At 37.8% G+C, this 26,718-nt stretch overlaps 1 protein-coding gene across 3 annotated transcripts in view; it reads right to left on the reverse strand.

The window, feature by feature from the left end:
• Positions 1–26,718, reverse strand: part of PIG-V (phosphatidylinositol glycan anchor biosynthesis class V) — an 82,113-nt gene that overhangs the window by 17,138 nt on the left and 38,257 nt on the right. For all 3 annotated transcript variants that reach the window (XM_067104354.1, XM_067104353.1, XM_067104352.1), the window contains exons 4-6: positions 22,431–22,589; positions 22,187–22,300; positions 21,870–22,034 (exon numbers count right to left, since the gene is read on the reverse strand). In XM_067104354.1, coding sequence (XP_066960455.1) covers positions 21,870–22,034; positions 22,187–22,300; positions 22,431–22,589 — 438 coding nt within the window. The remainder of the gene's footprint in view (positions 1–21,869; positions 22,035–22,186; positions 22,301–22,430; positions 22,590–26,718) is intronic.

Consider the following 26,718-nt stretch of genomic DNA (forward strand, 5'->3'; position numbering starts at 1 on the left):
AGGGACAATCAATCAATGCAGAGGGAGGGGATGTAGGTTACAACATAAAATAAGGATAAATTGCTCTCAAGCCTTGGAAAGTTAACAAACCTTGAAAACAAACCAAGGGGAGAGAGAGAGCAAAGGATAAAAGGGAGAGAAGGGGACTCTCGATACCACAAAAAAAAATATATATATAGTCGGTAAAAGAAGTGTGAACAGGAGTGGGGAGAGCACTCCCGGTCACCACTGGTAAGCAACCCAATGAAGGATTGAACTAGGACAGGCTACGCAGGTAAACCCTCGCTATTCCAGCTTAACTTATTAGGAACATTAGCCTAAGTGAAAAGCCGAAACAGGGAGAGGGTGGACGTAGGCAATATATCCAAGCCAAAACCAAACAAAGGGAAGCACCAGACATAAAACACACATGTACAGAACGAGATCACCGACATGAAACTCATACGTACAGATCGAGATCGTCCCCCCCTTAACGATTTTTCCCCGAAGGGAAAAAGTGTTACAGCCAACCCCTAGGCTAACCTAACTGAGGCGATGTAAAGGAAGGAAGCCTAGGAGAGGGGTAAAGGCTAACCAATAACTCAAAAAATTCATAATAAAACAAAAATTGTCTATAAGGTACATGTAGGAGGATAGGCAGGCCCAACACAACATGGACGTGAAGGGACATGACCGACCTCCAGTTAAATGAAAGTACCCCAAAATTCAAAAGCATCCAAGCACAAGGTCAAAAATTAAATGTACCAATGAAAATCATGTTCCCATACACTTAGAGAAGTGAGTCTAAATCAAGGCAAAATAAAGCCAAAATAAGAAGTTTAATAGGCCCGAGGGGAACCACGTAGCCTAAACAGCAAGACAGCACTTGACCAGGAAGGGAACACAAAATTCACAAAATAAACAAAAAAACAAAGTAAAAACAAAGTAAAAACCGTAACAGTACCAATGAAAATAAGATCCCCAAAGGCTAAGAGAAGTGAGAGACAAAAATAAAGCATAATGAGGCCATGATAATAAGCGAATGGGCTCGAGGGGGAAGCTCGTAGCCTAAACGCTCAACAACACTTCTCGTAATGAAGCCACGATAAAAAGCAAATGGGCCCGAGGGGGTAGCTCGTAAACATCAGTCTAAACGCTAAACAGCACTCCCGTAATAAAAAAATCACTCGTAATGAAGCCATGATAAAAGCGAATGGGCCCGAGGGGGTAGCTCGAGCCTAAAACGCTAAACAGCACTTCTCGTAGTAAATGGGTACAGAACAAACATAAAATTAATCAAACCCACTAAAGTTAGGGATCATTAATGGTAAAATATCCCAAATAAAAAGGGATACAAATAAAAAACACAAAACAAACATGCCGACCCAAGACCAAGAGAGGTCAAGAGACGACGTGAGAGGAGATCGAGACGGGCGTTATAAATCCCTTTAATTATTAAACTAAAGGAAAATAAGGAGCCTCAATCGCCTAAAAAACAATAAAACACTGGTACTCAAGTAATTGAAGAAGAACCTTTGAGGATGCCATAAAAATCCAAAATAGAGCACAAAATAAGGATCACAACGAAATTACGTGTGAACGAAAAAACGTGCTAAAATGGAATGCGACTAGTGTTGCCTTGTATACAGTCCATGAGTAGTGCATGGGCTTGTATCGGCACCTCTCTCGTTGGGACTTTTGACATTGGGAATCTCTATAGGATAAGGTTCCGTGTTTTTGACAGTTCACCCTTTTCCATACACGACTCCATCTAGTGGAGCTCGCTCTGGGGTAGTAACTCCAGCATTTCATTTAGCTTTTTCTCTGGTATCTAGCAACGGAATTACCTAGAAATAAGTGCTGAATGGACTATTTCACGGGTGACACGGGACCCCGATCCAGAAATGCATACAGTACATAAAAAACAAGTTTTATTAAAATTATCATTATCTTAATACAACCATATTAATAATTTTTGCATATGGATATCTGTTGGTGTAACAACCTAACCAAGGCCAGTACTCTCTCTCTCTCTCTCTCTCTCTCTATGTATGGGTGTGGAGGTTTCAAGACAAAAATAGCAGATTTCTGGGGTTTTTGCTGAAAACAAAAGCCAGAAAAGTTTGAAGTGCAGGAAAACATTGAAAGGTGCCAGGAGATCAAAATTCGACAGTCCACTTATAAAGTGGTTCCAGCCCGACGTAGCAAAGGTGTCAGCATTTCTGGGGAGATGCTCATGGAGAAGGCCAGAAGTTTTCATAAGGATCTAACCTAACAAATGACAGTGATTATTTATTTGTTCAGCCTTTTGTTATACTTTTATATATATATATATATATATATATATATATATATATATATATATATATATATATATATATATATATATATATATATATATATATTATATATATATATATATATATATATATATTATATATATATATATATATATATATATATATATATATATATATATATATATATATATATATATATATATATATATATATATATATATACACAGTCATACCTCGAAATTACGTGAGGTTAGGTTCATGAGCCCTCGTGCAAGGTGAATTTTTCGTAAGTTTGGCATGGTCTTTAAAATGCTAATAAATGTTTATTTCCAGAGTTTAAGTACTAAATATGACCCTAATCATGCTCCCAAAGTATTAAGCTAACTTTTAAATGAACTACAGTTAGCATAATTTTATTTAAAATTTAGATTATTACCCTTAAAAAAGGAATACAGTAAATGGTTGACATAAAAATTGAGTACTACACAGTTTCATAATAGCACATTTGCAGTAGGTGCGTACGTATACTAATGTTACCCTTAATTCATGGGATGCCATTTTCTTTGTCACTTAGAGTAAAAGCTGTTTTCTTTGCGTCACTAGGCAAAACGTCATGTGTCAGTCAACAAAAGTACAATTCCATAAAATATTGAAAACATGTACATAATGTTCGTAGAAGGTAGTATAGTACAGGTAAAATTCAATCAATTTAAAATTATATACTGTACAGGTAATGACGTACAGAGAAATAATAAGTTTTAAAAGTATGTTTGAGCGCTAACTAGAGAAGAGAGAATGAGAGAGAGAGAGAGAGAGAGATACTGTAATAAAGTAACTGTACTGTAATAAAGTAACTTTACTTTTTGTATCGTATTTATGAATAAATATATAAATACAAATTTTCAATTCTGATTTTACACCTAAAAACACAAAAACTTAAAAATTAAACACACTTTCTACAGGGTATCATCTTTGAAAAATGCAGTAACTAAGGGTATCACATCTTGTAAAAGTACACCAACTGAACGTGCTGTAATTACATGCACATACAGATTGCACCAGCACTTTTCTCCGAGGTGAACAGAGTAATTTTCAAAGAATGACACTTATACAACTCTTAGTTACATCTCTGATATTACATTAACGAATTCATTTTATCAAATGAGCACGGCTGAACAACCTCATCTCAAGGTCATGTAAAGTCCTTGTTACAAAGACTTTGCAAATGGACATAATACTTGTAAGATATTTATGAACAGAAATATAAATATAAATTTTCCATATCGACTTTACAGTTAAAAGCATAAAAACTTATAAATGTACTTTAAACATTAAACAAGCATTTTCTGCAGGGGTATCATCTTTGAAAAGTGCAGTAACTTTGCAAATGGGTATCACAACTTGTAAAAGTACACTAACTGAATGTGCTGAAATTACCTTTGCATCATATTTATGCATGTACAAAAATAAAAATAATACATTTTCGATACAGATTTTACACATGAAAGCATGAAATGCATTTTTCATAGATATTTTACACATGAAAGCATGAAATGCATTTTTCATACAGATTTTACATGTACAAGCATGAAATGCATTTTTCATACAGATTTTACACATAAAAGAATGAAATGCATTTTTCATACAGATTTTACACATAAAAGCATGAAAACTTGTAAATTACTTCAAAAATTAAACACCCACTTCTGCAGGGTTTCTCGAGAATTTCATGTGTCTGTGAAAAATGCGTATGCCCATTAGTTAGGTTCCAGTGAAAAGTTTGGTGTGTGTGTGAATTGCAGCAACTTTCAATCGTGTAAGATTGAAGTATTATTGTATATATATATATATATATATATATATATATATATATATATATATATATATATATATATATATATATACTGTATATATATATATATATATATATATATATATATATATATATATATATATATATATATATATACATACACCATATACTGTATATATACATACATATGTCAAACTTATACAAGGTTAGGTTCCAGAACCCCTTGTAGGGTGAATTTTGAACAAGTAAGTTTGGAAAGGTCTCTAAAAATGCCAATAAATGCTTATTTCTAAAGTTTAAACACTAAATATGACTTAATCATGCTCTCAAATTATTAAGTTAACTTTTAAATGAAATTAAAAATACTGTAATTTCATTTAAAACTTAGCTTAATACATTACCCTTAAAAGAAGAAATAAATGGTTGACATAAAAATTGAGAGTTGGAAGAGAATTTCTGTCTCACCTTCCAAACGATCTATTTTTAGAAGTCGTCTCAACCTCTTTTTAATAACTTCTTTATTCTGCGTCTCTTTCTCTTTGTTCTGAAATGCTTTTTCATGAAGTGTTTTTTTTATGTTTTTGAGCGTATTTGCAACACTTGCGCATTTGCACTTCGTAGACAGTACAGGTAAAATTAGATCAATTTAAACTATCTACTGTACAGGTAAATATGTACAGAGAATTAATAAGTTGTAAAATGAGCGCTAACTATGAACGAGAGAGAGAGACAGAGAGAGATGTGTTGTCCTTATTTAAGAGAGTAAAATTATTTATCAATTATTACGGAGAGTGAGAGAATACCACACGAGAGAGAGAGAGAGAGAGAGAGAGAGAGAGAGAGAGAGAGAGAGAGAGAGAGAGAGAGAGAGAGAGAGAGAGAGATTGTCCTTACTTGATATATCAAGTCAAATTATTTATAAATTATTATGGAGAGAAAGAGAGAGTTATTCTTACGATAGATATCAAAAGATGGAAATTCAGTACTGAATTAACTTTTAAATGAAATTAAAGTTACTGTATTTTCATTTAAAACTTAGCTTAATACATTACCTTTAAAAAAAGAAATAAATGGTTAACATAAGAATATAGGAGTGTGTGACTCCCCCATTCCACTGATTTATTTTTAGAAGTCTTCTCAAACTTGTTTTTAAAAACTTCTTTATTCTCTGTTTCTCCTTGTTCTGAAATGCTCTATGTCTCTATGTTTTAGAATGGCGCATTTAAAATTATCTACTGTACAGTTGAAGACATACAGAGAAACAGTACTGTAATACGTAGGTTGGCTAACTTCAAATGAGAGAGAGAGAGAGAGAGAGAGAGAGAGAGAGAGAGAGAGAGAGAGAGAGAGAGAGAGAGAGAGAGAGAGAGAGAGAGAGAGAGAGAGAGAGAATTACAAGAAACCTTTGACCACTGATCAGTAACACTCAACTTCTTGTCATGTTAAATGACATGTCTGACAGCTTTTGCCTTGACTTTCTTACAAAAGAGAGGGGAGAATCTGTTTATTTAAAATAATAAGAATTTTTTAATTACAGTTTTATTATTATTATTATTATTATTATTATTATTATTATTACTAATCTTATTACATTTGAAAATTAGTACTTATTATTAGGTAAAAAGTTATTTATCATACAAATAAACATACCTGTATACACGTACCATAAAAATTCTCTCATATCACTAAGAGAGAGAGAGAGAGAGAGAGAGAGAGAGAGAAATTATTACTTTCAATAATACTTAATGCTATTTAACTTACACAAAAAAGCTTGAAAACTTGTAAATTGCATAAAAAAAATAAACATAACACTTCTGCAGGGTTTTTGTATTCGCAAATGTTCATGTGTCTGTGAAAAAATCGTATATGATGATTAGTTAGGTTCCAATGAAAAATTTGTGTCTATATACATATATAATATATATAATCAGAAAGCTACAAACGTCCTTTAATATCCAATTCGCTCTACCTCGGAAATAATATATTTTCATATATGTTCACGAGACAGATTTTGTTTTTTAGTTGATAATAAGTCCACCGTCTAGCGTTGTTGAACCATCAACGGACGGGGACTCAGGTTTACAGGGAATTTCAACCCAGTGTGGCCGACTAAGGGTTAGTACGCCCCTGTAGTCCTGAGTCCCCGTCCGTCGCTGGTTCGACCCCACGCGACGATGACTTATTATCAACTAAAATTCCTTAAACATATATGAAAATATATTATTTCCGAGGTAGAGCGAATTGGATATTAAAGGAAGTTTGTAGCTTTCTGATTGTATATGAATCACGGTGATGTGATAAATAGTCATATAATATATATATATATATATATATATATATATATATATATATATATATATATATATATATATATATATATATATATATATATATATATATATATATATATATATAATGTGTATATATATATATATATATATATATATATATATATATATATATATATATATATATATATATATATATATATATATATATATATATATATATATATATATATATATATATATATATAGTTAGTTAGTTATAAATGATTTGTTTAACCAGACCTCTGAACTCTTTTAGGGTTCTTACAAGGGCTGGGATATATATATATATATAATATATATATACAGTGAACCCCTCGTATCCGCGAGGGATGCGTCCCACACCCTCCCACAAATAGCTAAAATCCGCGAATACTTAAAATCCCTCTAAAAACACTTAGAACTGCCCATATTGATAGTTTAAACACAGAAAAACCCTGTAAAAATGCATATACCTCAGTATTTTAATAGTTTTATCACAAAAAGTGCATTTATTCATGAAAATTATATGAAAATACAGTAATTAGTGAATATTTCTCAGTGAAAAATACCGCAAATAATGGCTAGATATGTTCCACAGAGAAACCCGCGAATGCGTGAGTCCCTTTGAATAATGAGAACGTTGAATACCGGGTTTACTGTGTATGTGTGTTATATATATATAATATATATATTGCATATATATATATATATATATATATATATATATATATATATATATATATATATATATATATATATATATATATATATATATTATATAAATTCTTTAGTCACTCTGTTGTAATTTTTGCACTGTTTTCTATTAGTCGTTACATAAAGTTTTATATATGGAAATGTGTGCAATTTCATGTAGAATACAACAAAATATAACTCATGGTTGTAGCTTTTATAAATTTTGACATATTTTCATATAAATCACATTAAGTGCCAAATTTTCAACCTTCGGTCAACTTTGACTCGACCAATTGGCCGAAAAATGCAATTGTAAGCTAAAACTCTTACATTCTAGTAATATTCAATCATTTACCTTCATTTTGCAACAAATGAGAAGTCTCTAGCATAATATTTCGATTTATGGTGAATTTTTGAAAAAAACTTTTTCCTTACGTCCGCGCTTACTCTGCTGAAAATCTTTCAAGAGCCTGACGCCATCTCTTCCAAACACGTGTGTTCATCGTCCATCGGAGGGGACAAGACAACAAGAGCATCTCGTTTTCTTTCTCTAAAGGAACGCGATTTCAACCATACAATATTTCCGTCTGTTTCTCCCTAACCATTGTTGTCTTGATGTATGTAAAATCACCACTACTTGCATTGCCATGCATGCATTCTGATCATGTACTCAATGTTCCAACGAATCTTCTGTATCAAACTGTGTGTATGTTTCTGTTTGTGAAGACGCCAAACGTCTCGCCACTCCGATGGACGACGAACACACGTGTTTGGAAGAGACGGCGTCAGGCTCTTACAATCTCAGAAATTCTTTAGTCACTTTGTCGTAATTTTTGCACTGTTTTATATTAGCCGTTACATAACGTTTTATATATGAAAATGTGCGCAATTTCATGTAGAATACGACAAAAAATAATTCATGGTTGTAGCATTTATCAGTTTTGAAATATTTTCATATAAATCACGGTAAGTGCCAAAATTTCAACATTTGGTCAACTTTGACTCGACCGAAATGGTTGAAGAATGCAATTGTAAGCTAAAACTCTTACATTCTAGTAATATTCAATCATTTACCTTCATTTTGCAACAAACAAGAAGTCTCTAGCACAATATTTTGATTTACGGTGAATTTTTGAAAAAACTTTTTCCTTACGTCCGTGCGCGCTAACTGCTGAAAATCTCAGAAATTCTTTAGTCACTTTGTCGTAATTTTTGCACCGTTTTATATTAGCCGTTACATAACGTTTTATATGTGAAAATGTGTGCAATTTCATGTAGAATACAACAGAAAATAATTCATGGTTGTAGCTTTCATCAGTTTTGAAATATTTTTATATAAACCTGGTAAGTGCCAAAATTTCAACCTTCGGTCAACTTAGACTCAACTGAAATGGTTGAAAAATGCAATTGTAAGTAAAACTTTTACATTCTAGTAATATTCAATCATTTACCTTCAATTTGCAACAAACGAGAAGTCTCTAGCACAATATTTCGATTTATGGTGAATTTTTTAAAAAAACTTTTTCCTTACCTCCGCGCGCAGTAACTCTGCTGAAAACCTCAGAATTTCTTTAGTCACTTTGTCATAATTTTTGCATCGTTTTATATTAGCCGTTACATAAAGTTTTATATGTGAAAATGTGCGCAATTTCATGTAAAAAGTTAAGTATACCTTAGTTTTACCAGACCACTGAGCTGATTAACAGCTCTCCTAGGGCTGGCCCGAAGGATTAGACTTATTTTATGTGGCTAAGAAACAACTGGTTACCTAGCAACGGGACCTACAGCTTATTGTGGAATCTAAAAACCACATTATAGTAAGAAATGAATTTCTATCACCAGAAATAAATTCCTCTAACTCTTTGTCAGCCGGCTGGGGGAATTGAACTCCGGCCCATCGAGTGACAGTCTGAAGCTCAACCGACTCAGCCAACGAAGGGCTTGCAATTTCATGTAAAATACAACAAAAAATAACTCATGGTTGTAGCTTTTATCAGTTTTGAAATATTTTCATATAAATCACAATAAGTGCCAAAATTTCAACCTTCAGTCAACTTTGACTCGACCGAAATGGTCGAAAAATGCAATTGGAAGCTAAAACTCTTACATTCTAGTAATATTCAATTTACCTTCATTTTGCAACAAACGGGAAGTCTCTAACACAATATTTCGATTTATGGTGAATTTTTGAAAAAATATTTTTTTTATGTCCTCGTGTTGCGAATTCATGCATCATTTTGTGATAATATTTTCTCTGTGTTGCTTTGATCATTTTACAATTTGTTATATACCAAAATCATCGCAATTTAGTGTACAATACAACGAAAAAAAAATAGCTCATTAGCTTTAACCGTTTTGCTCACAGCGCGATTTGTATACAATTATATATGAAATTTTTTTTCGCGTCATATATTCCAATATTTATATATGATAATATTTTTTTTCATTTCTGATGGTTGCATACTAAACTTCAGGCAATGGAAAAAAAGGAGCCAAAAATGAACTCTTAATCTTAAAAACTAAGCATGCTGTGATTTTTTTAAAAAACTTTCTTTCCTCTTCGGCGCTAACTCCCAAACCCCGCCAGCATACGGCAGACACTTTTGTAAATAGAGGCTCAGCGTTTAAGGGTTAACTTATAACTTAAGTGGTTTAGGAAAAGTCGCATGAAGGATTTCTTGTGGTCACCGACTGACACCTGATCAAGCATTCAGCTGTGTACACAATAGTCTCCAGGAAGATGTATCATATCTTATTGCACAGCCAACTAACCCTTTAAGATCTGAGGCCTGATATCCCAACATACAACATATGACAAACACATGAGAAAATATATATAAAGTACAGAAAACATTAATTTTACATAAAACACACTTATCATAAGACATATCATTATAATTATATATATATAGTTATATATATATATATATATATATATATATATATATATATATATATATATATATATATATATATATATAACTGAAGAAATGGCAAAACATTTCCCCCCCCAACATGTTCTGCAAAAACTTCAAAGACAATGGTAAAGAAAATTATGGGAAGAAGAAGGAAATCTGGATATTTTTAACCATAAACTGGTGGGGTAAAAATCAGAAAGAATGAAAATTATAGTGTGAGTTAAAAAAACAAGCACAAAAACAGAAAAAAAAAAAAAATAAAAATATATATATATATATATATATATATATATATATATATATATTATATATATATATATATATATATATATATATATATATATATATATATATATATATATATATATATATATATACACACACACAGGCAGTCCCTGGTTAATGGCGATCCAGTTTTACAGCGCTTGTCGAGAAAAATGAAAATTGGCAATTTTCTGTGATTTTTGCACCGAAAATCGCCAATTTCCGCTTATCAGTGCCTATAATCAGGTATAGGTGCTGATTTTCGGTTATCGGTGATTTTCGCTTATCATCACCCTATCGGAACGGAACCCCGGCCAATAACTGGGGACTGCCTGTATATTTTATATATATATATATAAAGGATTTTGACAAAGGAAAAATCTATTTCTGGGGAGGGGCCCGTGTCCCCGGTGAAATAATCCATTCAGCACTTATTTCTAGGTAATTCCGTTGCTAGATACCAGAGAAAAGCTAAATGTAAAGCTGGGGTTACTACCCCCAGAGCGAGCTCCAAGAAATGGAGTCGATATGGTAAAGGGTGAGATTGTCACAATCATGGGGCCCTGCCCTATAAAGATTCCCAGTGTCAAAAGTCCCAACGAGAGAGGTGCCGATACAAGCCCATGCACTACTCGCGGACTGTACACAAGGCAACACTAGTCGCATTCCATGTTAGCACCCACCCCACTAGAATGATGTTTACCATGGGAGGGAGAGAATGAAAAACAGGGGTGGGTCACGGGTGACACGGGCCCCTCCCAGAAATAGATTTTTCCTTTGTCAAAATCCTTTTTCTGGATCGGGTCCCGTGTCACCCGGTGAAATAATAACAGAGAAATAAACATCATTCTTATGCTATTAAAGACTTAAATAGAGACGTTGAAAACTAGGAGAATTCTACCCTGAACATTAGTAAGGTCCTCTAAATTCATGTAATGAAAATAATGTAAGTGGTCACCGTCTAAGATTATGAGCTTAGAATTGAACCTGAATAGGCTTGTATTAAGAAAATACTTTCTGCCTAATAGCAGACACAATGACAGTATCCCCCTTTTTTTTTTTTTTTTTTTTTTTTTTTTTTAAAGAGGATCTGACAAAATTGCGAGGTCCTGTCTAAAAAAGCCTGTAAGGAGAAAACTGGGCACAGAAACAGACCTTGTAAAAGGGGAGTACTTTCCAAGGTGACCACCGAAAATGAAGACCTTCAACTGTAGATAGAAAGTTAGGGTGAGGAATTCGCAACACTACCCCTGATGAGGGGAAACCAAAATGATTGGTTCCGCTAGACAGGGCAGACAGTACAGGAAAACTAACACTAGAAGCTAAGCTGATTAAAAATTTTGGGTCTTCCCCAACAAGGAAAGGTAAGAACAAGATGATTGTTGGTTACCGAAGCTAACTCTGATACATTACTCAAAGACCAGGAAACCGAATGTGGACGGAGTACTGGTCTCAGACGAACACAGACCTTAGGGATGAAAGTTAAGAGCCTGTGAGTCTGGTTCCAACAAAACACTTTCTCGAAGGCCAATGCGGCCGCATCATTACTGTAGCTTTGAAAACTATGTGAAGAGTGCTAGTTACTTAACTGCAGAACCATACTGCAGTAGAGTAGGATCCCTTGACTGATTTTAGGAAAACAGTAATAACAGGACCAATATCAGTTTCCTCCTAAACTGTAAGATTCACAAAGACCACAAAGCCAGGGCATCAGAACTTTGAGGGGGCTGACGCAGGCTGAGTTTATACCAGCCGTGACAGCTTGATAGTTTGTGGCTGAATTGGGTTGCAAACAGACCTACTTCCAGGTCCAGGAAAAGGTCACAAGACTACCTGAATGACGCTCCGGCTAAGGACTATTCCGACACCAGGGGGGAGGCCCTGGATACGGAAAAAGTTGTGACCTTTTGGACCCCTACGAGAAGGGTGGCAGACAGAGGCACTTGTGTCTGTTGGTTATGGAGAAGAATGAACCATAACCTGAATGAAGCAACTCGAGTTCGAACCCACTTGTTTACGCAACGCACTATTGCTGTTTTGTTCAGAACCAGCCTAAAATGAAACCTCTTGGGAGGAAGAAGTTTCCCAAGGACAGGAAGACTGCCACAGCCCTCCAAAACGTTGATATGGAACTGCCGGAATGTGACCGACTAAGTTCCATGTACTTCATGGGGCCAAAAAATATCCACCCCACCCGCCCAGAGAGGTGACGGTGTGGAATACTGAGGCCGGAGGGGAAAGCTGGAGAGGAACTGACTTCGATAAGCACTTGACAGTTGTGCAAGGCCGGAGGCCACTATTCAAACAGAAGGAATCAGGGAGACACGTCCTGACTCCGCCAGGTGTTATAAACTCCAGCTTTGACTTCAGAAGGAGAACCGTCACTGAAGCAAACTGGAGAGAGCCCAAGACCTTTTCTTGGGCACGGCGAGAGGTATGCTTGTGTTGATGAAATGATAGGTTGCCCTTGCTATCTCTTTCTGCTTCCACTGGATTCACAACTAATGAAGGCTACCCTCCGGAATCAGGTGGGATTCCTTCCTGTGTACTTAGAAGCCCAGAGACTCTAGAAAACCGATTATAATGACCGGCACCCTCAGGCAATTCCCGACGCTGGGTGCCCAAATGAGCCAGGCAACTAGATATGCGGCTAGCACAACCTTCTAATACCGGAGCTGTTGAACTACGGTATTGTTCAAACTGGCAAAGACTCTGGGGGCTGCATTGAGGAGGGCATGAACCTGAAGGGGTACGCCTGCTCCCCGAGTCTGAATCCCAAGAAGGGATAGAACCTTTCTGCAACCAAGATGTGAAAGGAAGCGTCGGAAAGGTCTATAGAGGTGGTTACGGCTCCACGAAGTAGTAGGATCTGAACCCACAAGACTGTAAGCAACCGAGACTTGCCGCACTGAATGAGGAAAATAAACGGGACACGCCCGGAAAAATTTTCCAGTGGAAGGGAACTTCCTTGGCAGACTGAAAAAGCCTGACAGGCCATTCACAAAGTCCTCCAGAACTCTGGCCGGAAGCTGACTGAACCTGATTGGGGGAGGGGGACAAACAGTCCAGCTCCACCCCAGGCCTTGATAACTATACTCTGGGCCCAGGGACTGAAGTTCCAGTTGCCCCGAAAAAGGTACAGCCTCCCACCCATATGAGAAATACTACAGGGAGGAGGCTTGATTGTCTCCCTGAAGCGTATGCCTTCCCAATTTCTCGGAGAGGAGCAGGATGCTTCCCTGCTCCTATGATAACCCCTGAGGGTCAGAGCCTCTGGCAGAATGTCTAGTGAAAATTCTTTCCTTGGGTTTTGGTATGAAGCAAAGAAAACTCCGGCGGAGGCACATGGGGAGGCAGAGACACACGGGGTGTTACAAGGGGCTGATGTGTTGGCTGAACCCGCACACATCGAGGTGGAGGCTGGGAGTGAGAGGCTGACAGCTGTCCAGGGGCAGAAACCTGAAGAGCCTGCACCACCGCCTGAGCAGGGGGACGCTTGAACTACATGAACTTCTTGCCGGACTTGGGATAGGGCCCGGCAAGATCAGATTGTATCCGCTCGTGAAGGTAGACACCCACGAGAACGGAGGCTCTGAGTAACATTAGTAGCCCAAGACGGATCGTAACAACGCCCACCTGGGGAAAAGATTAATTCTCCAGGTGAAACTGTTCATAAGATTTTTCGGCTCAAGGCGGAACGTGGCTGGCGAAAAAGTGTTTTCAGCTGTCCAACCGGACTGATGAAATAAAGCGGGACCTGCAGAAAACCTGACAAGAGAGATTTTATCAGGACCCGAAACAACGAACAGCCATTATATACCACAGACATTGTTTCTGTTAAAGTCAAAGAATTCCAGGGCCTGGCAAGCCTGACTTACACCCTGTTTCAGCTTCCGGGAATTGACTCCGGAAGCTTAGGGAGCTGTACGCTGAATAAATTAGAAGCGTAGTCCGGGGTTAGAAGATTCATTGTGAACGTATCTGTGATATCTGTCTCCCGGAAATGCGTCAGCGGTTTATTTTCGAAACAAGCCTGTTGATAAGAGGGGCTACATTCGGAGCACAAGGGGTAGGAAGCAGGGCTCTCAAAGAGAGCACGGTAAGACCCCATAGCTGGTGTGAACTTGGAATTCTCCGCCTGCCACTCCGTTCGAGTTCTCAACGGAGACGATGTGCCCAGCCCCTGGGGAAGATGAGGGCTCTCTTAGGGATCCTGCCAGATAGATGCCCTGTTCCTTCTGACAGTCTGGTAAAACCCGGATAAGGGGATACCAGGCCGGAAGGGAAGAAATGCAATTCCACCAACCTCCGTGTGCCCACACCCCCGATAGGAGGGTGCCTTCATGCTGGGAAGCATAAAGGGTTAGGCGCCAAAGGTTCCCCAGACTGGAGGGGAAAAGAGGTGGAGGTGTCCGGAACGATAGAATTCCGGAACGGAGCAGGATTTTACAGGTGATCCATTGACAATGAGTCTTGAGATTAATCTCTTTGGGATTTAAGCTCCTCGGAAAGGGAAGGCACGGACCATGAGGTAGATAGATAGTTTGATAGGTTGACAATGACTCTCAAATCGAGCTCCTTATAAGGAGACCCGTAAAAGTCTTCAACAAAGGAAGGAGGGGTAACCGCCTTGCTTTGCTTGGGCCGTGTCCCTTTCCAGAAGACGAGGCCAAACTCGTAGACGGCACCGGATTAGAGATCCGAGACGTCCTCGAGGGGGCCCCGGAGCGGGTCTTCTTGGTTTAAAAAAGGGTCTTTTTTGACTGATTTCACCTTAGGGACGGTAGACCAGGAACCGTCGAAAAGGGATGAGGAGCTAACGAATCCCCTAAAGGAAAAGTTTGCCTCACCTAATTCCGAGCTAAGCGGAAAAGGTTTGCCTCACTTATTCTCGCACCTACTTATCGCTCCGGGACGATGTTCACAGGTTCGAGAACGAGACAGAAGGCCGCAACGTCTTCAGAAAACTCTCCGTAAACAGCTAACTTATTTTAAGAGGACCGGGTCAACTCTTGGACTCCGGTAAACAAAGGGGCAGCAACTTCATCAGCAACTGACATTGAGAACTGGGCGCCAAGGAAAGGAACATTACAAATGCCCGCTGAAAGGACATAGGAATTTCCCGAGTTTCGAACGATTCGCGAAGCTGCTGACCCGGACTAGAGGGTGTGAAGCGAAGAGTTACGAGACTTGCGGCCGCCTCCAGGAGGGGGAAAATTAGGACCCCAAACACCGGAGGAGCAACTATTAATAAGTCATATGAGACGGAGTTTTGGCGAAGGAAAAACCGATAGGTGTATATGAAACCTACCGATTTATCGAGAATCTCGCCGAGACGGAGTTTGGCGGAGGGAAATCGATAGGTTTATATGAAACCTACCGATCCACCGAGAATCTCGCCGGAGAGCCCAAACACCGAAAGAGCGACTATTAATAAGCCACATGAGGCGGAGCTTGACGGAGGTAAAACCGACAGGTGTATATGAAACCTACGGATTCATCAGGTAGCCTGCTCGAGAGAGCATAGCGTATAACGCAACCTGCCGGTACCAAACGACTAATAAAAAAGCCATATGAGGCGGCGTTTGGCGGAGATAAAACCGACTGGTGTAAATAAAACCTACGGATTCATCAAGTAGCCTGCTCGGAGAGAGCATAGCATACTTTACAACCTTCCGAGCCAAGAATAAGCCACATGAGGCGGAGTTTGGCGGAGACGAAACCGACAGGTTTATATAAAACCTACGGGTTCATCAAGAAGTCTGCTTGGGGAGAGCATAGCGTACTTCACAACCTTCCGTGCCAAACTATAAATTCTTCAAAACAGACTGCGCACCGGAATGGGAACTATAGACTCCGTGACTGCTGGCTTGTTGCAGGATAGCGGAGCATTCCTGCACTCGACAAAACCAGCTGAAAACGTATGAGAAGTGGGCATGCTGGAACGGATGCCGGAGCAGAGTACCGTAGCAGCGACTTAGCCTAATCAGACCAGGAAAACCCCCGGAGAAAACCAGAGAGAAAACCGGGCTAACAGGACAAAACTCATAGACATAAAAACAGAGTCAACGGAACATTCCGGAGTGACCATGTTTTAACAATATGTGACGGATACAAACATAGTGGGAAGGTTATGAACTGTTCGGAAGTGGGCGCACTCCGAGCCAAGAGAGGAAAACCCCCGGAGGAGGATATCCTGAACGAAGTGATAGCGGTGGGTGGAATAAACGCCGACCGCTAAACACTAAAATCGCCGGAGCAGTAAGCAAGAGAGCGCCCAACAAGATAACGAAACACCGAACAGGTAGTAGCAAAATGGAGGGGAACGCCGAAAGTAAATAAAACAGAAGACAGTTAGGAGGAAAACGCTAACTGGCCTCGTATGAGATCCCAACAGTGAGGTGCGAACATGTAGGAAGCACCACGAAGGGAAACAGTCGACGTAAAAGGAAGGGGGAAGGATAGGCCAGGAGGTTGGTAACCCAAAGTAGCGACCAGGGGTGGGACAGCACTCCCCGGGCGCCCAGAGATCCTCATAGATCCCCTCGCTATGGGAGCTGTGTTGCACGACAAGAGCGAGAGAAAAGGAGAGGAAGGGGCAAAACCTCTACGGCCAGGAGAGCAAAGAAAGGTAAAGGAGTGTGAACAGGAGTGGGAGAGCACTCCCGGTCACCTCCAGGTCCAGGTGGAGTGCCAACCTCAAGGTCAGACACACCGAGGACAACCAATCAATGCAGAGGGAGGGGATGTAGGCTACAGCACAAAATAAGAATAAATTGCTCTCAAGCCTTGGAAAGTTAACAAACCTTGAAAACGAACCAAGGGGAGAGAGAGAGCAAAGGATAAAAGGGGGAGAAGGGGATTCTCGATACCACAAAATAATATATATATATAGTCGGTAAAAGGAGTGTGAACAGGAGTGGGGAGAGCACTCACGGTCACCATTGGTAAGCAACCCAAAGAAGGATTGAACTAGGATAGGCTACGCAGATAAACCCTCGCTACCCAGCTTAACTTATTAGGAACATTAGCCTAAGTGAAAAGCCGAAACAGGGAGAGGGTGGACGTAGGCAATATATCCAAGCCAAAACCAAACAAAGGGAAGCACCAGACATAAAACACATATGTACAGAACGAGATCACAGACATGAAACTCATACGTACAGATCGAGATCGCCCCTCCCTTAACGATTTTTCCCCGAAGAGAAAAAGTGCTATAGCCAACCCCTAGGCTAACCTAACTGAGGCGATGCAAAGGAAGGAAGCCTAGGAGAGGGGTAAAGGCTAACTAATAACTCAAATAATGCATAATAAAACAAAAATTTACTATAAGGTACATGTAGGAGGATAGGCAGGCCCAACACGACATGAACGTGAAGGGAAATGGCCGACCTCCAGTTAAATGAAAGTACCCAAAATAATTAATAAAATTCAAAAGCATCCGAGCACAAGGTCAAAACTTAAATGTACCAATGAAAATCATGTTCCCATAAGCTTAGAGAAGTGAGAGTCTAAAATAAGGCAAAATAAAGCCAAAATAATATGATTTTAATAGGCCGAGGGGAGCCACGTAGCCTAAACAGCAAGACAGCACTTGACCAGGAAGGGAACACAAAATTCACAAAATAAACAAAATTATAAAAACAAAGTAAAAACCGTAACAGTACCAATGAAAATAAGATCCCCAAAGGCTAAGAGAAGTGAGGGACAAAATTAAGGCATAATGAAGCCATGATAATAAGCGAATGGGCCCTGAGGGGTAGCTCGTAGCCTAAACGCTAAACATCACTTCTCGTAATGAAGCCATGATAAAAAGCGAATGGGCCCGGGGGTAGCTCGTAGCCTAAACGCTAAACAGCACTTCGTAATGAAGCCATGATAAAAGCGAATGGGCCCGAGGGGGTAGCTCATAGCCTAAACGCTAAACATCACTCTCGTAATGAAGCCATGATAAAAAGCGAATGGGCCCGAGGGGGTAGCTCGTAGCCTAAACGCTAAACAGCCCTTCTCATAGTAAAGGGGTACAGAACAAACATAAAATTAATCAAACCCACTAAAGTTAGGAATCATTAATTGGGAAAATATCCCAAACAAAAAGGTATACTAATAAATAACACAAAACAAACATGCCGACCCAAGACCAAGAGAGGTCAAGAGACGCCGTGAGAGGAGATCGAGACGGGCGTTATAAATCCCTTTAATTATTAAACTAAAGGAAAATAAGGAGCCTCAATCGCCTAAAAAACAATAAAACACTGGTACTCAAGTTGTTGAAGAAGAAGAACCTTGCGAGGATGCCATAAAAATGCCAAAATAGAGCACAAAATAAGGATCACAACGAAATTACGTGTGAACGAAATCGCGTGCTAAAATGGAATGAGACTAGTGCCTTGTGTACAGTCCTTGAGTAGTGCATGGGCTTGTATCGGCACTCTCTCGTTGGGACTTTTGACATTGGGAATCTTTATAGGGCAGGGTCCGTGATTGTGACAATCTCACCCTTTACCATATACGACTCCATTTCTTGGAGCTCGCTCTGGGGTAGTAACCCCAGCTTTACATTTAGCTTTTCTCTGGTATCTAGCAACGGAATTACCTAGAAATAAGTGCTGAATGGATTATTTCACCCGCTGACACGGGACCCCGATCCAGAAATATATATATATATATATATATATATATATATATATATATATATATATATATATATATATATATATATATATATATATATATATATATATATATATATATATATATATATATATATATATATATATATATATATATATATATATATATATATAATGAGCTGGCAAGACTATGTTTACATAGGGAGTTTTTTAGAGGTGATATCTGTCATCTGGCATTTTCCTTCAACCTCAGGGACAAAGCAGGGTGGCTGAGGAGAGAACTGCAGCAAAAAGCCCTGGCTTGTGTACCTTTGAGAAAAATTAATAGTTTTAAAGCTTGATATTTACTCCTACACAAATACAAACTATTACCTTATTATTATAGGAGACACTCCAATAATAATAAGGTGAAATAATGCCACCACATTAGTGTGAGAGCTTCATTAGATTATCAGTCGAGTGTACTGCAGTGATGGTTTCAAACCACAGTGTGAAAGAGACCTTAGGCTTCTTTCACACCATGCGGTTTGACACCATGACACCCCACCACAAATGACGTGGTCCACTATCATCCGTAACGTGATTGCTGCATGGACTTTTTTTTACTGCTACAATCAGTATACAAGATGGATAAGATGAGGAAGCTGTTGTGCCTTTAGTATTTGAAATAGAAAAAAAGAAGAAAATGCAAAATCCATTGGGTGCATTCACCAAATGCACAAAGACACATGTATGGTGCCTTTACCATTCTCTTCGGGGAAGTAAGCTTTCAACTATTTTAGAATATCCAAATTCATTTTTTTCTTTATCGCTCAAGCCTTCAAAATTTTTATTTGAAGAGCAACAAATTTCTCTCCATGCTGGTGTAACCAAATTGTCACATTTATATTCTCCTAATTGTTTGTCTCATAGCACGGATTTCATTTCAACTAATGAAATGAGCAATTCTATGTTGATATCGTCTTGATCCTTGTGTTCACGATGAGGGTCAGTAGCATACTAGTGCTGGGTTACTGCGCGCAAAGCGGGATAATAAAAACTGCGTGATGTGAGTACGTGTACTGGACATGTATTGACTGTCACTGCCGACAGCGTGGCACTGCTCCAGTCCTGTGAGGCACCACTCATGCAAAGTGCATGCAAAGCAGCCCCATAGGGGGACAGTGCCGTCTGTACACCATACGGTGCACTGTAGGCATTACTTAAGGTTCTTTGCAGCGTGCCTTTCCCCTAACTGCAACCCTTTTTGTTCCTTTTACTGTACCTCCTTTCATATTCTCTTTCTTCCATCTTACTTTCCACCCTCTCCTAACAATTGATTCATAGTGCAACTACAAAGTTTTCTTCCTGTTACACCTTTCAGACCTTTTACAGTCAATTTCCGTTTCAGTGCTGAATGGCCTCAAAGGTCCCAGTGCTTGGCCTTTGGCCTAAATTCTATATTCGATTTAATTCATGTACAGTGGTGCCATGGCGGTGAAATAACGCCACCGCGTTGGTGTGAAAGCTTCATTAGATTTATCAGTTGAGTGTACCGCACTGCTGTCGGTGACAGTTTCCAACTGCATGGTGTGAAAAGAGCTTTAGGTGGGAGGTCGTCTCTGTCAACTGACTGAGTTGAAAACCAGGGTGCACCCTGGAATGCCTATATCTTGGTTGCAATAACCATCAGATGTAATGACCCTTGTAACCTCCTAATTGGTCTGACATAGGGATGATACAGCAGTAGGGCCCTGGGCCCGAGAGAAGGTGAAGAGCCTTGCTCGGGTAAAGAAAGACCAGAGAAACATTATACCCACAACAACTGCACAAATCAGGATGCAGCTATATCTTGGAATACACTCTATCCTCCTCACCCCAACCCATTTTAAAAGGAAGAGTGGAGGGAGCCACATCTTATGTCACTAAACCAATATGCCTTGTCATGGAATGACAGCACAGTGGGTGAGGTCTCTGTCCGAAGCCTGTCTCAAGTGCTCATATGAAACAATACTGATTGAAGCTTTTAACTGGCAAAGACTGCTCAGCCAAAAACAAGAGATCTATGCCCTTCAATCAAAAGGCCTGGTTCCCACCTTTCACCAAGGTGATTGAGAGAAGCTAGATTTGACAAAGGAAGACAAGGAGGACCCAGTCCACTGAATGGAAGTTCTTATCATAGAGACAGGCCTCTGCATCAACATGGAAGATGGTCCACTTCTCCTGGATGGGAGTGTGGGCCACAGCGAATGTTTCTGGGAAACTGCCACATGCCAACAGAAAAGGAAAAACCCACTTGACATGGGATCTCATGAAGCTAAAGGAGTAATTCAACCCTGGATGTGGTACTGGAGCTCAAAAAGCTATCCCCTGAAGGCATAAAGATACAGCTTAGCTTACTTAATCTTCTTAAGTCCTGAAGTACTGTACATGAATGACAAAGTACTATGTGCATACTAAGCAACTATAGATATGAATACCTTACAGACCTACACTGCATAGTCTTGCGACTCAAATACGCGCCTTGCTGAGTCCAAGGCTAACACGATGGCAATTTTGAGAATTACCTTAGAAAGCTGTGAAAGATGTAAGTTACACCATCTTTTACTGGGATATCACTTGAAGAGAGAATTCCTTCTTGAAAACAACCTACAACTGAAAAAACCTTATTAAGGCTAGTAGTACTGCAGTCACTTAGGCCCCTAACAACTCTAAAGAATGCTTCTCTTAGCTGTAGGTTTGTAAAGTGACATATTCTCCATTTAAAATTTTGATGGTTTATTCAGTGCTACAATATTAGTTAAAGCTTAAGTAAATTAATAGCAGAAAGAAAAACTAAAAATTTCATATTATACTGAGCACAAATGAATATAGTAAACCTTTATCCTCTTAATTCAACAAAATGCAATTTTATATATGTAGTGATCTTACAGGTTTCAAAAGGAAATTATCTTTGCAAGACTGTTTTCCATTATGCTTACCTGAACATGGATACACAGCACACAAAATGCACATAAACCAAGAGAGTGAGCTGTGTACACAAACACTCTCCATGAGTTAATACCCTTGTCTGGCCAGGAATGTGGTTTCTTCTTGTTGCCCTTACCATCCACAGAAGGTTGGGGGATGCCAAAGCTCCAACATATCTACATAAAAACATGATTGTAATTATTTTAAACATCTAAGTTTATTCACTTTACTTTAACCTCAACAACTACATGAAGAGCTGAATATACTAATATAATTCATGCAGATAATCACTCTCAAGTAGCAAAAATATAGATGCACTGTTACTTACCTGAGGATTATCTACCATGTATAATGCAGCATGACAAATAACAATCATAACAACTGGCAAAGCTAACATGAAATTAGGTACTTGGCGAACCTCATAATAACGTAACAACCCAACCTGCAACATGAAAGCGAATACTGTATAAAAACAAAATACAAATCTATTTTCAGGGTTTTCTACACTGTAGTCATTATTCTTCATAACTCAATGAATACAGTATAGTAATGTGATGTCCTTAATCCTTTACCTCCCAGTATTTGTCTTGTACATGTGAATATGCAAGTGGAGGATAGTTATAACACCACTCAGCTTCTCCAAGGTCAGGTGAATGCAAGAAGTTTGAACGCACAAACATCTCCAAGTGGGGAGCCAAGGAAGGACTGCTGCCCTCTTCCCCACAGTAGGTCTGTTGTAAATTACAAGTTAAAATTAAAAATAAAATAAAAAAAATCACTAATTAATAATACAAGTTTTAATAATGAATTTGCCATTGCTTTTACTGTGGTGAGAATACCAGGCACTCTGAAAACTAAACAAATCAGTGACCATCTGAAAATTTAAGTCAAATGAACATAACTTTACTACAACTTTTAACAACATATATTTGCACATTAGCACATAGTATGCCAACTATTTTCAAATGTCATTAAATATTGATAAAATGGTGTTTTCACAATAAAATTAAGTTTCATATATACTTACCAAGTAATTACAAAGCTGTACTTTTCCACTTGTGCGGCAGCTTAAAATTTGAAAAATCGTGGTGGTGCTAATATTGTTTTCAAGTAGGTGACTACCCCCGCCCTCTATCGGGGAAAAATAGGAACAAAACCGAGGAGCTCACTTCTTTTATGCTTTAATGTCCATGAGTGGGGAGGAGGGAGGGCTACGATCTGTAATTACTTGGTACGTATATATGAAACTTAATTTTATTATGAAAATACAATTTTCATATAAGTAACTTACCAAGTAATTACATAGCTGAATCCCACATTGATAGGAGGTGGGATATATGGACATTTTCTGTTCCATAAAGTCAGGTATGAAGATGAATTTGAAACATGAAATCTGTTAGCATTGGTAAAATGCTTGTTGTTTCCTTACCTGGTAAGTGAGCTACAGCAGGTGGCTACTGTCTCTGGACAGTGTTCATCTTGGCCTGTAGTGATTTAGTGGAATAGCTGCGAGTAGTCTCTACTTTTATGAGGGAGCTTTGGAGTTAAGGAGTATTCCGAATACCCGCAAAGCATAAGATTGGTTGCCCTTGCCCTGGGCACAGTGTCAAAAGACAAAAAGAACATACAACACTGTCACCTACATTGCAAAATAGTTAAAAACCATAACCCTACCAAAAACGACTGGTGGACACTAAGGTACAGCTATGCTCTTAAGTGATGTGGCATGATTGCATAGGATTTTGTTCAAAATTCATGAACTGGCAACATAACAAGATCCATATTACTCAATTATTTCAATGCGAAAACACGATTATTTCGTACAAAAAGGCCATAATGTTTCATAAGGGTGAAATCTGTCATATATTTCAAAACTGTAAGAAAATATGTGTAGCTAAATTTCGGAAAAACAATAGTGAAACATTTTCAAAACTTTCATTCACTCATTGCCGATGCATTTGACAAAAAAAAAATCATCCTCAAACCTCAGTTCAAATGTTAAATAAAAAATGAAAAAATCTGTCATAACATTAATATTGCTTCCGATGTAACCATAAAATTTGAAATTGTCCTATACTCAGTTTTTTTTACGGAGGCGCATTTGCACCGACTCGCAGGGGTGCCCTTTTAGCTCGGAAAAGTTTCCTGCTAGCTGATTGGTTGCAAGTATTTTGTCCGAATAGCATCATTGTTTTCAAATAATTACCAAGTAATGTGAATCGAAACTTATTTACTAACCTAACTTTCTCCCTCAGGTATATGTTTTGTCAATAAATCATGTTAATGAATAAAGAGATTATAAAGTATTGTGATGGTAAGTCTAAATTTAATAACAACATCCGCCGAAGTCAACGACAGGAGCTTGTTTTCGGATGCACGCTGCATAATTTTTTTACTTTTCACATATTTTAGCACCAATGGGGATAAATTACACTAAGCATAAGAAAAACATGTTATTATAAACTTTCTTTGAATACCAGAATCTACTGAAAACATGGAATTAATAAAACTTGCTATTGGTGAAAACTTCCGGGGAGGTAAAAGGAACAGCCTGTGGCATTAGATAAAATTTAGATAAAATTACCTAGATAGGTAAGCCTAGTTATTCATATGGTATCCACATGCCAGCAAATGTTGATGGGCAAGAAAACGTTTCAGATACGTATCATCTTTCATAGGCTTTTGTGCTGAAGCCTTTTGTTATATCATTATGATAAATATGAAGATGCTATTTTTTCTTTTACATAATAATAATGTACTTCCCTTATTATGGCTTTATTTCTTGCACACATTTCAAACTAGGCTAGCCTATGTTTGTGTCTTACGCCATTTTTTGACAATTGCAATAAATTTTGCTTAACTCTTTAAGGTAAGGAGTAACAGTAAACAGTAGCTGATGCTTGATATAAGTTAAGCTAGGTGTATGTAGGCCTATGATGTAAGTCGATTATAGTAAGGATTTGCTAATTTTGTCGTAAAGGTGTAGATTCTATTAATAGCACTATTTTCAGTTTGAGGATACTGTAGTGTTCCATAATTTGCATAAAAATCATAATTAAACGAATTCATAATTTCACCAAGTTAAAACCGCAATACACCTCGTCCTCTCCTCCATCCCCGCCTCGGTATTTGACAGTAGACGCATATAGCCTACTAATCCTTAAAACGTGTGTATAGTACATTTTCTACTCAGTCACATATTCTTCTACTTCTCAAAATATCCGCAGAAACTCGTGTTAACCTTATGTGTCCTGAACAGAACGCAAAAAAAAAAAAAAAAAAGTTTTCTTATCTCGCATTGTCTGCTGTAACTTACATGAAAGAGTAAGTTGTTAATTTCTGCAAAATATATTTTTATTAGTGTGTACCTACAAAAAGAAGTATAGAAACTATTTAATTGCAGATATAGCCATTAAAGTCATCTCAATAATATAACACTGATTTCAACACATACATAAATAAGGAAAATGCTGCAATGACAATCACCTGTGATAGTTTTCCCGATAGGCCGCCACAGGCTATTCCTTTTACCTCCCCGGAAGTTTTCACTAATAGCAAGTTTTATTAATTCCATGTTTTTCGTAGATTCTGGTATTCAAAGAAAGTTTATAATAACATGTTTTTCTTATGCTTAGTGTAATTTATCCCAATTGGTGTTAAAATATGTGAAAATAAAACAAATTATCCAGCGTGCATCCGAAAACAAGCTCCAGTCGTTGACTTCGGCTGGTATTGTTATTAAATTTAGACTTACCATCACAATACTTTATAATCTCTTTATTCGTTAACATTATTTATTGACAAAACATATCTCTGAGGGAGAAATTTAGGTTAGCAAATAAGTTTCGATTCACATTACTTGGTAATTATTTGAAAACAATGATGCTATTCGGACAAAATATTTGTAACCAATCAGCTAGCAGGAAACTTTTCCGAGCTAAAAGGGCACCCCTGAGGGTCGGTGCAAATGCGCCTCGGTAAAAAAAACAGAGTTTAGTTGATTGTTTTTACGCCTCAACACTGAAAAAATGTAAATAAGTAAATGCGAAAGTGGAATGCATCCACTGATATCAAAGGGTGAGTGGAGTGTGTGTGAAGCAAACATTAGAGTGGTGGCACAACCACCTGGAACATAGGTCTACAATGAGTAGCAGCAATGAAATTATCTTGAAACCATTTATTTTATATTTGTTAAAGGAATATTTGGATTTTCATAAAAATAAAGTTATTTAAATTACATATCTCTTAACCACTTCAAAAATTATGGCTATGTAATAATTCATTTGTTAAAGCCAAGATTTTGTCCCTAGGCTAGGGTGTGTTGGATTTCTTTACTTACTATAAATACATTACACTTAGCATTCACATCTCTATATTAACAATTTCTAGCCAGAAAGAATATCAAGTTATCTACACATTCTTGCACTTCAAGTTACCATATGAATGAATAACCTATACACCAAAAATGAGCAGAAAGACTTTTCAGAAAATAATATTTTAAGCCAGCTAAAAAGCAAGTGTTCCATAGGCCTTGACATTAATCCTAATAGATATTTCAATTAATAGCCATCATCTCCATATATATAATTAAAATCATCATCTTTTATTCCTCAAAAACCAGTAATCTCTACAAATATGAATTTTCAATTTTAAAATTAATTTCTGAATACTTACCTGCAGAACTAATATTTGCAGGTACCTTTCATGCCTGCGACAAACTTACCAACATTGAATCCCAAAAATTCATTACAAACATAAAAATACCGCATATGCATACACATATAATACATCCACATATCTACACCTATAAATACACATATATAAGGAACTTAAGACCCAAAATAATAGGCAATAAGCCAG

The sequence above is a fragment of the Macrobrachium rosenbergii genome, chromosome 5 (genome assembly GCF_040412425.1).
Source record: "Macrobrachium rosenbergii isolate ZJJX-2024 chromosome 5, ASM4041242v1, whole genome shotgun sequence".
Classification (NCBI taxonomy): domain Eukaryota; kingdom Metazoa; phylum Arthropoda; class Malacostraca; order Decapoda; family Palaemonidae; genus Macrobrachium; species Macrobrachium rosenbergii.